At 37.8% G+C, this 12,080-nt stretch overlaps 1 protein-coding gene across 7 annotated transcripts in view; it reads right to left on the bottom strand.

Moving 5' to 3' along the window:
• Window positions 1–10,703, bottom strand: part of LOC119719993 (inositol polyphosphate-5-phosphatase A-like) — a 55,494-nt gene extending 44,791 nt beyond the window's left edge. For all 7 annotated transcript variants that reach the window (XR_005270033.1, XR_005270034.1, XR_005270035.1 and 4 more), the window contains exons 1-3: window positions 10,554–10,703; window positions 5,936–6,462; window positions 4,542–4,583 (exon numbers count right to left, since the gene is read on the bottom strand). Coding sequence is in view for 4 of the 7 variants with exons in the window: in XM_038189486.1 (XP_038045414.1) it covers window positions 4,542–4,583; window positions 5,936–6,001 (108 nt within the window). In the remaining 3 variants the exon portion in view is untranslated. The remainder of the gene's footprint in view (window positions 1–4,541; window positions 4,584–5,935; window positions 6,463–10,553) is intronic.
• Between the last annotated feature and the right edge of the window lie 1,377 nt (window positions 10,704–12,080).

The following is a 12,080-nucleotide window of genomic DNA, read 5'->3' as shown; positions in this document are numbered from 1 at the left end:
CTGGGTGCATGCATACGGCAGACGGCGAAACGGCAAAGACGGTAAATGGACGGATATTTGACGATGCTGGGAGACCACTCAGCATTTCCTTCCTAACGCGTTACCCTAATACTCCAGCACAACTAATCTCTAGCTGCCTGGATACGTGCAAATGTGTCTTTAAATTGCAATCAGTCTGGGAAAGGAGCCGGCGTCCTTTACCATGTTAACTCCAAAATCAACTCCAAGGTTTTGCATATTTACCAATAAAGTCAAATGGGGACACGTATTTTTTTTAACGGTGCACTGAACATAAATACTGTAGATACAAAAAAGTCACATCTTCAGGTACAAATGTATTTTTTATTTTTACTGCAATACATATGTACATTGTACACTGTACATCTACATGTACACGCACATGTACTGTAACATGCAATGATGTTTGCTTGTACATCTACACTGTATACATCGTCAGGTTGGCGTACATGTACATGTAACGGTACTTTCCTCTCCTTCCACCGCTGCAACCCGGGTTTGCATCCCGCCTTGGCCAACATGTAGACTCGGTTTTTAGTTCCTGCCTGATTCCGTGGGTTTTCCCCAGAATATTCTCCTGGGGTTTTCCTCCCACCTCTAAAACTGTAATTTCTGCTCACTGTCTTCTCTCTAGAGGTTTCTTCAGGCTTGCGAGCTACAGTGACTTGGGCGCTTTTGAGGAATCCTTGATTTCATTACCAAAAATACAAATGTAAATGATAATAATGATAATAATAATTGTTGACTGCGAAATTCAGCCTTGCCTGGAGGGAAATTTATACCAACAGGATGTTTTGTCCTGACTCTTTCGCAATCCAATATTGTCACATCGCATCATCTTGCGATATCACAATGTTTGTGTACATAAAATATTACAATGTGCTGCATATGGGGTCCACTTGCGCTTGCCACTTTGGCGCATAAAAAAATAAAATCAGGTGAGCTACATGTAAAAAGCGGCTCTGATAACTGATGCCCCATTTATGCAGCTCAAAATACCCTCACAAATTGTACAATATACGTGTGGCTCACACGAGAGGGCTGTCTGGTTAGGGTTAACCATCACTGACTGTTTGAACAGAGTTCTCGTCCGTGTGTTTGCTTTTCTTGTTGTCATCTCCTAATGGAGTCCGTTTGAAGATGACACCTCATCAACCAACCTGGCCAGCGCCTTGTTGAGAGAGCAGTGAACAATGAACTTCATAATTGGCGAAATTTATGCGGAACAGTCTTTGATGAGTGCAGAGTTTTTGCGTACATACTGAAACCAGAGTCAGGATCACGACTCATGGATCAAACTATGGATTTGGAGATGTTTATTTGGGGAATGTGCAAGAACAATATGGTTGTCAATAAAATAAATGTACATGTAGGTCTCATAATACAGATTTTTAAGCTCTGGCAACAGAGCTTCTTCAAGTCACTCCGGTGTTGGTCTGTAGGTCGGTCGGTCTGTCAGTCGGTCAGTCCGTCGGTCCCCCCAACAAATTGACCCAAAACGAACCCCCTAACTAACCCATAAACCTGTAAGTACCAAATTGTAACTGTCCCCCCAAAAAGCAAACAAAATACATCAAATACTTGACAAAAATTGTTTGCAAAAATTTGTGACATTGTTTATGAAATTGTTTGCATCCATAGAGGCAAGATAATGTGTGGTAGTGTTACAGTCATGTGGTGTTTTTGTGCGCTACGAATATAGGAAGTTAGCGGGCTTCTACACACCTGTGATTAGATAAATGATCCCTGCCTCTGGTCAGTTTAATGAGTCTCAAGGGCGTAGGAGTGAGGATACAGTTTCTTTATGAAGGTCACTATTATTTTTCATTGTGACTTTCAAGAAAATGGGAAATCTTTATTTCAATTGACAATCATGACCAAGTTAGTAATTATATAATTTTATGCAAGACGGCCAGAGCTCACTGTGCAGTTGCACTTGTTTTTTAAATATCTAAATGGCTAAAAGCCCTAAGATTTATATTACCATCCCCCCCCCCCCCTCCCCGGTAGTATGAAAAATTATATTAAGATGGGAGGTTTCAGGACTGTTAGGGTGAAAGTGAAAGAAAGTGTTTGCCAAACCAGTAACACTTTCATTTTTTGAGCATACTGAGCATTCACATAATTATTTTTAAACATTTATTGTGCACTCAAACTCAAAGTACAGCAAATATAAAGATGTGAACTCAGTCTTGTTGTACAGTGTTTGAACAGTGTACTGTCTTGCACTAGATGTATTGCACTTCTTTCTTCTTCTGTTTTCAGTAGATGGAAACAAAAATTGCTAATTGGATTGTCAATCACTGCAGCTGTTATGCATGCATGTCAAATTCAACGTACAAATTACGTCCCAACCAGCAAACATTCTGTTGTCAGGGCACTGGACTCAAATTATATTATGAACAGTCTTCACGCTTTCCACATGCATCACTGACAATGAAACGGTGAAGATAAGTTCTACCACTTTGCTCATTCGGATGTAAAATGTACCGTGTCACTGGCAACCATGTGTATTTTTACAGAGTACATGAATCTACAGTGCCACATGAAGCTAGAAAATAACCAAAAGGTCTATTTATTTAAAGGGGCACTAGGTCCTGAAATCCCCGAAAATGTTATGTTTTGGATTGTTTACTTAGCCTTTTTCAAACATCTGGTTGAAAGGAAACCAACCTAATGTCTTACCGTTCCCGAGAAAAGACGAAAAAAAACCTGCTTGTTTACATCGGACATGACGGAGTACGAATACGTTTTTCGTGTCGTTCTCATGTACGCTATACACGTTGGGAAAAGCGCGCGGTGACCAATCACCAATGCAAAAAAATTGTGGTTTCTTCAACGTCCGCAAAAGGCAAACACTTTACGCGTAAAAATGAAATCACAACTAGCATTCAAACAGCTCGAATTTATGGGGTCGCAAAAGTGGACCCCGAAATTCGTTCTCGCACGCATAATACAGGAATAACACAAAAACGCCCAGTTTTGAAAGAATAGTTGTGTGGATGTTTATATCCTACTTTTAAAAGTTATTTCCGATTTTCATCATCTCGTTCAAAACGAGTTGTGTAGTCCAATTGGGCTGTTCCAGGACCTAGTGTCCCTTTAACAGTTACTTGAGTTACTGTAATTGCAGATTTATGATTGATTATTCTTTAAAATGGTAGAATACCCTATTGATGTAAGAGCACTGAAATAATTTTCTATCAGCGCACAGTATGAGGAAACTATAAAATGCAAGGTAGCAACAGTTTTTTTATGTCCTTTTTGTCTACAGGTGCGACGCGAGTTACCAATTAAAAAGTTATTGCCAAACTGACAATATTATGTTGGCCTTTTCTGCAGTTTAATCAATTAATTTCAAGGGATATTATGTGAGAAAGATCCACCCTAAATGCTTGGAATTTATAGAACAACAGCACAGAGTTGACGGGAGACCCACTCCAATGGAACGCGCATTACCATGGAATTGCTCATTTAAATTAAGTTGGGAATAGGTCACAGGTCATATGGAAATGACTTGCCAGTCTGCGACTCTATACGAGAGACAAAGAGTTTGGACAAAAAGATTCACCCACAGCCACATTGTTCAGATTGTAAAGGAATTAACAAATAAATACATGCTTATCACTAATTTGTAAATAACCCGCCACTGTAAAAGGACGTAAATCATGACGAACTGCAATCACCCATAAACTGCCAGCAACGTCTTGAGATCTTGTAGTAGTTACTTATGCCATGTGCATGCTGCTGTTTTGCCTAATACACATGTATATTTTATAAGCAGCGCGCATTCAAAACCTTTCACATTATTTCCGCACCAAACTCTTAAATTTCTTCCAGTAGCATACAAAATTACCAGAGTTTTGTGCAACTTCATGTCAGATCTTTTGTGGTGCAAATGTACAGGTATGTGTGGGACTGAAAATGGATTTTCATTGCCTGCAGAAGTAATGTAGGAGCACTAGTTTCCCCCATTTTTTTTTTTTTTGGGGGGGGGGTCATTTTACAAGATTCCCAAGACGTTGTTCTTGGTGGTTCGTGGGTGACAGCGGTTCGTCGGGATAACGCCCTCCCATGGCGGCAGGTTATCGCAGCGGCGGGTTATGGCGTATCTACAAAGTCAACACTAAATTGGCCCCTGTAAAATCAAACAGTGTCCACAGGTAATTATTCAATAACTGCATGAGTGGAGCACCCAACTAATGAGAAGCCATTACCCATTACAAGATTGACCATGCGTGTAACATCAAATTTATGTATCTTTTTTTATGGCATACGGGTAGAGACAAATGTGTACACCTGTTCAGTGCACTTGATGTTGTTGAACCTGAATGATTCAAATACAGAGGACTGATTTTGCTGTACGTACTTGCACCCTTTAAGGAAGGGGGTTAAAAAAAAAATTTGAACAGGGAAAAGGGGAATCTTTGTTTCAATTTGATCTTTTTGCCATTATTGTTTCATTTGCTTTGGAAGTTTTTTTTCCAAATGAATAAAAAAAAAAGCTTGCAGAAAAGGCTTACCTCATAAAATTTATGAAGCCATCCCTGGAGCATAGTCTCAGGCTGTAAAAAAAATTAGCACAATCATTATTCAATAGATACCCTACATGTATAAATCAACTTTTGTTTACCTTTAAAGAGGTTGTGGAATGCTCAAAGACATTTCCATAATTTTTTGGGTATATGTAGCCTAAGGTGTGATGAAATAAAAACGACTATTGTTTCTGTCATGAAATGAGTACAAAGGGTGCTTTTGAGAGCTATTTTTCAGGTCCTGTTATGACCCGAACGTGCAATTTGTGTAAAAGTCGTCGTTGCGGGCAGCAAACAAAACACAGTAAATCGTGACGTAATAAACAGGACTCGTTTATGCTACTCTGCATCGGGAGTCCTGTTTATTACGTCACGATTTACTGTCTTTTGTTTGCTGCCCGCAACGACAACTTTTACACAAATTGCACGTTCGGGTCGAAACAGGCATGACAGGACTTGAAAAACAGCTCTCAAAAGTACCTTTTGTACTCATTTTATGACAGAAACAATAGTCGTTTTTAATTCATCACACCTTAGGCTACATATACCCGAAAAATGACGGAAATGTCTTTGAGCATTCCACAACCTCTTTAATGTACAACAAAAAAATGTCAAAACAAAACTCTAATGAATTGTTCCTTAACCATTTAACTCCTACATTTAACTCCTACAACTATTGGAAAATGGCCAATGGTAAAACATCCACAGTTGTCATTTACACATGTGGTACAGGTAATATTTCTTGCATCCTACACCATTTTCCAGGCCTACACAATCAACTACCCCCGGTACTCTACTGTCTATGGAAACATAAACAAAATACTCAGGAAGGAAATGTCATTTAAAAAAATACTACAACAATGACGCCCCCACCCCCTTTCCAGAAAACAGGAAATAAACAAATTAATTGAAAAATACTACAATGTAGCTACCGGTACTTTGAGTCCTACAACATTTCCTTTCCAGTTTGGAAAGAAGGTATTTTTTTCTCACTTCATTTTGGTATTTGTTATTTTTTCTAGAATATAATATAATAATGATTTAAGAAAATATTAATCCTTTATTTTGAAGAACTGTTTTAAAAACCCTGAAGCAATTCTAGAAAATAAAGCGATTTGTGGTTTTTTTTCAAAAACAGTTTTCACAGAAACTGAAAATTGTGCGCAAAATACTACATATCAGTTTCTATTTTAAGGTTTGTTGGGAAATTTCATAGAAACTAATCTAAAATAAGCTTCAATGATTACGACTTGTCATGTGGTGCCAAATAATTCCCAAGTGAAGACAGGTTATTTCAGGTTATTCTGTAAAAATGTATGTACAAATGTAGTTGGTAATCTATAGTTTCGTACACACATACACATACATTGTACAACACTTACATCTTCGAATATTGATCCAACATTGGCGGTGATCAACATCACCGATGGGAGACTCTCTGACGCCATGGTGACGTCTTTTCCCGTCTCCTTCAAAAGCTACTCAAAGCTCCAGCTGATGACACAGAGCAATTGCCTGGAGATGTTCTGCGACCCAGACGGCACTGAAAGTTGTTGTCCAAATCCTTGTGTAGTTGCCGAGCTACTATCAGAGTCGGCCTGTGTGTGTCACCAAGCTCCCTGGTACGACGGATCGATGTGATGTGGGATCTCCTTTCCACGTCTTCGTCTTTATGAAACCCCCCCAAAATCAGCAGACTAAAGCTGTCGGTTGCAAGTACTGCTTACTCTGCATTGGGAGTCGAGGTACCACGATGCCGCCCCAGCACACTTAATTCAATTGGATTATGGTGAATGGCACTGATTCGCTGAAACAGACTCATCAAATCATCTTGTCCAGTCTGGAGGCTTGCCGGGAGAGACTGGCTCCTTTGATTGCAAATCAGGTTTTAATCAACGATGTCACTGATCTGTGAGAGAGAACAGAATGCATCACTATTAACCCCATTATTCAATTCAATTCAATTCAAGAAGACATTTATTCCACACTCCTTTAGAAAATACATCCATAAATAACAGAAAGACTGGTAAATAGCAAAATAACAAAATCAATAAATTTGTCTCAAAAATAATAAAAGTAAAATGCGCTTAGAAGAAATGATAAACTTATTTCAATATATGTACAAGAGAAAGTAAGGAGTATGGGGCTGTTTAAGTAAGCCGAGGCTTGTACGAAACAGCCCTTACAGACAAACTAACAACAGAAAAACAACATGATAACGACACACGGGCGAGACAGACAAGACAAAAGACTTACACGACGATAGCTAACGGCAAAAAAAAACCCTCTGTACAACAAAACAAAACCTCTGTACAACATTTCCAATAATGTTAATCTTAAAAAACTTCTTTAAATGCTGTGATTCTTATTTCAAACATGTGTTTAAGCTTTCAAATTCTGGATCACTTGAACACACCAAGTCCTAGTCGGCTTTTACTCGAGGTACACAATGCTGTATCTTTACACTCCCCAAAAAACTTATTTCTTCTTTTTCCAATTTTTTTTCTTTTGTGTTTCCATAATGCCTACATTCGTCCAAATAATCTTAATTTATTCAGTGAATATTTTGTCAACAAGTACCTGTGCACTTCCATGAATGAAAATATAAAACGCTTTGTCGCATTTGTTGTAGTGCACGCGCTGTAAACATGTGCATACAGCACATACATATAACCCATACGTAATTTTTACTACTCAAACAACAAACATTTGTTTTTTGATTTCCGGACATTGACACGAAAGCATCTGTTGTAACTAGTACACATGGTAGGGTAACCTTTATCTACTGTTGTGATGTCACTGACATGTCATGAGTGAACTGAGTATCAACTGAGATACACAAACAGACTCCATCATAATCACAAAGTACATGTACTTGTAGCGAAGGCCGAAGGCCACAGAGACAATGTGTGTGTACACAGCACAAATTGTGAGGTACAATGTACGTAAGTTTAGATCTGTCATTGGGAACAGATGCAGCACAAATGCTTGTCAGAGGAAACAATCTTGGTGGAGAAATAGTTCAACAGATTGTACACATTGGCTAATGTCAAAATGTCAAAATGTCAACTAGATTATAGCACAGAGTGAGGTCCATACACTGTATGTGAAGTCAAAATAGGCACACATATGGCACCCTCTGGGCAAGGGTGTGTGGGCAGAGTGGCTTGATTGTATCCACGCCCACAAATTATTAGACCACAAAATTACTAGCGATAAAACACCCACTATGTACAGTACCATTTTGTGCAATCATTTGCAATGTTTGTGTAAAGTGCCATGAAATAGCCACTGTGGAAACTGGTTTGGCCTTTTTCATTTTCATCTTATTTCATTTCTTTTATGGGAGTACATGTAGACTTATTTTATGGGGTTAGGAGTATTTTACAGTATATACAGGGATCACAAGTCTGTGGACATCCCTTTTTATTGTATTTGTTGTAAGCACGGTAAGATAAAAAATAAATCACTGTCAACCCATTAACCTAAATTTGCAGATGAAATGGATCACACTAATGCACCATGCACAACAAAGCTTATTCCCATAAATGAAAAAGAAAATGAATTACCGGTAAGTGTCCACCCATTAACCCTAATGTGCAGGTGTAATGGATGACAATAATGGGCCATACACAACTATTCAAATTTGTCTTTTTTTATTTTATATCAATGAAAGAGAGAATGACTTACACACAAATTTCCATCCAGTCCATTTACTTACGAGATTTACAGACCTGTTCTATATATGTAGAACTAGGGTATCTTTATTTGCTTAAAACTGATAGATTATCTGTGCAAACTGCAGTGTATTAGTCTGCACATAACTGTTACATTCATTTCTCAATATTTTCGTTGTTCCAAACACTTAAAGGTAATGATCACCATTTGCAAAAACTGTGTTTTTTCTGATTCCAGGAACAGCACCAAAAAGTTCTTAAAGCAGATTTTTAAACGCTAACCTGTCAAAATTTCAGCCAAGTAGATACATGTACATGTATCATACTTTTTCAGAAAACTTTGACAATTCAACTTAGTTTTTCTTAACGCAAATCATCCGGACATGAAGTTTCCGAGAAGTGCCATTGTCTGGTCCTGACCATAGCGAGGAAATGATGGTACATTGTAATACCTCTTTCCTAAAAAATGACAGCATACCAGATGCAATGACTTCACAGGATACATGATCCTATTATTTACTTGAAAGTAGGATATTCCATGATTTTTTACTTTTCATTTTGGAATGTTTGCAAATGGTGTCCATTACCTTTACAACTGGTTTTGATTGGTCCCTACAATCTTGTACAATTTCATAGTACAGGATGTAAAAGTTGGTCTCCAAGAATACAAATTTGGGACTCACATCACAGTTAAAATTGACAAATATTTAACACAAACGCTTCATGAAGCAGCTAGTCAACACTAAAGAAACATTAGGCACATTCACTGAGCCAGTAAGCAAACGTCATTGCTCAGAGTGTATTGTACATGTAATGGAAATATTGTTTTTGGAATTTTTTTTTCTGTAAAGAAAATATGGGTTAATTTGCTTTCATTCTTTTTCAATACGATTTTTTTTATTTGTTCGTTGGCTTCTGTGAAACAGAAAATGAAATCAGAATAAAAAACCAAGGCTTTAGTACATTGTATCTGTATGTGTGCACCGTGTATTCATGTACATGCAGCCACACATGGATTTGTGATGGACCAACAGACAGAAGACTCGTGCAGTTTGGATAAAGTTGTTGATTACAACATTATTTTGTGGTTTAATTCATTAGTCACACTTTCGACAATTTGAATATCACATCTTTGTTGGCCTGGTAACAACCAGAAAATAGTAAGTTACATGTAGACCCAGTAACTGGAGTGCTAAAACTCTTTTTTTTTAAATTTTTGACTTTGGTCGGTCATGCTGAACAGGCAGTATGTGATGCTCCGTGAAAGTGACCAAATTCCATAATTTTTTTTATTTATTCCATCGATTTGCAGCTCAAAAAATATTATGATAACCACTGAAGCCCCAGTACAACATGTAGTTCGTATTTGACGCTTGCAGAAGCTAGGCGCTTGAATGTTTTTTTGTCAAGTTTTTGACATGATTTTGGCAACCTTTGATGGTGGATGTTTGTGAAAATACTGCAGTTTACACCTGGTCCCTTTCAGCAGGGGTGCTACTTTTAAGGCCAAACAAAATAATAATACATGTAGTTCTGCTTCCGGTTACCCTACCTACCCTTTTGACAGTGCCTACCCTAATTTTTTTTGGGGGGGGGGGGGGAGGAAAGGAGAAAAAAATGAGGAAAAATCCTGTTGCAACCTGACGCCACTTTTTTCTTCATACATGTACCGGTATATCAAAATTTTCGGACTACCGGTATATCATCTCAATGAAGGTCAGTCATTGCAAAAATGATGACAAGACATGAATCTGGGACTGAGAAACATTTCCAATTTTGTTAGGAAATACTTGGCGTCTGGTTGCAATTGCTACATTTTTTCCGACTACTTTTCTATGGATATAAAGAGGGTGAGTATGCTTATTAAGCGTAAACTACAAATATAGTCCAAATGTGAAAATCAAAATTTGACAAAGTTCTACATTTTCAGGTGCATGTTCCAACTTCCAAGTGTAGTCTTGATTTACGGAGGTAGGGCCTAGTCCAGTAAACTAAATTGTCCACATTTTTATGGGGCTAAAAAACAGACGTGAATCTGGGACCGAGTGAGAGTGAGAAACATTTCCAATTTTGTTGGGAAATTTTGTACACAACCGCTTAAGTGGTATAGTATCAGGATACAAAACTCCGTGCCTGAGTGAAGGCCGAGACTGTACTGAGAGTGAGAAGAGTGAGAGTCACTGAGCTGAGAGATCACACGGACATGACGGACGTACCGTGCGTGTGCATGCATCCCGTTGATCACCCCCGATTCTGGATGTAAAACCATTTTCGGTAAGGCCAGACAATCCAAAAGAACCAAAAGAATCCATAGAGTGCATACCTTATTAAAGATGAACAGCCATGCCAGCCAGCCAAGGAGAACGCAAGTGGAATTCCTCTGCAAATGATGCGATGTCAGTGAGTGGATGCGTCCAGCATACTGTACCTGTGTGTAATAAACCGCATTTTGTACACAAACGGGTTATATAGACTGGCCCGATAACCATCTCGTTTCGTCATAGTCACTGTAGACAGCTTGGGGTCGGGGAATAAGACTCTTATGACGTCAATCGCACAACTTGTCACGTTGACTGTTTGGTGAACTTTGCAATTATTTATTTTGGCCTGCATAAAATAGCCGTTGCGTGGGGATTTTGTATTTCGGTGATGTGTAATGCCGCCCTCTTTCATTTAAAACCTGTCATCCACAACTCCCTTCCATTTTAACAGAGAACGTTTCAATCAGATCAGATTTCCTATTGTTGGGAAATTTTCAATTTTTTTAATCCAGTTATTTTCTAAGCTCATCAGACTTGTTCTTTTATAAATGAAAACGGCCTCCCTTCTCCCCTCACAGCCGTCCTTTCCACACCATTTGTTTGTTTTTTTTTTATCAAGACTAGCGTTTAGGCCTAACTGGCACAACATAATATTGAATAGGTTTTCAATAGGCCTAGCTGATATTATAACAGTTTTAGACCTGGTTAAAATATTACATTACGCCTGCCAAATTTTGCATTGTATTAGGCCTATCTACGTATTATTAAATTTAGGCCTAACTAACGTACATAACCAAGATAAATTTCCCGTCTAGCCTATGTTCACTTTCTACAAACCAAAAACAAAGCGAGCCTTACCTCTCTAATTATCCAATTTGACGAAGAGATGAATATACCGACTTTTTGTCGTGCATCGTCCAACGACTTTTCGCTCTTAGCGTAGATTACATTTCTGTTTCCGTTTGAAAATATTCAATTCGATTTAATACGTCTTTGCTATTTTGTGGCATACAAATATTAAAAAAAAAGTTTCCTTAGTTAATCTCGATAACTATTATGTATTTGGTCATAATGGGTAATTCTAATAATCATCTTTAAAAGTAAGTTGGCCTATCTATTCCAAATACGTTTGTTAGTAGAATAAGACTCATACGTACCTTTTCTGGGTTTACAAAAATAAAATCATAGATAATTTTAACCTGTTTCAAAATGGAAATCAATAATCCCTTACATTAAAAATTGAATATCTGTAATATCTACAAATACTTCCCTTTTCAGCGACTTTAACCAGACAACCCGATTCATCAATCCTTTTTTATCATTTTGGAAAGCTATTATAGTAAAGTATGTTATTTTGCTTTGTTTGTTTTTTTATCAAGACTGGCTTTTAGGCCTAACTAGCACAACATAATATTGAATAAATTTAGGCCTAGCTGGCATTACAACAGTTTTAGACCTGGGTAAAATAATACATTATGCCTGCCAGGTTTTGCATCGTATTAGGTCTATCTATAAACGTACTATTAAATTTAGGCCCAATATATATTACCCATCTATGTTTACTTTCTACCAAAAACAAAGCGAGCTTT

The sequence above is a fragment of the Patiria miniata genome, unplaced genomic scaffold (assembly GCF_015706575.1).
Source record: "Patiria miniata isolate m_02_andy unplaced genomic scaffold, ASM1570657v1 HiC_scaffold_9, whole genome shotgun sequence".
Taxonomy (NCBI): domain Eukaryota; kingdom Metazoa; phylum Echinodermata; class Asteroidea; order Valvatida; family Asterinidae; genus Patiria; species Patiria miniata.
The sequence above is the reverse complement of the archived record's forward strand: the minus strand, read 5'-3'. Positions and strand labels throughout refer to the sequence as shown.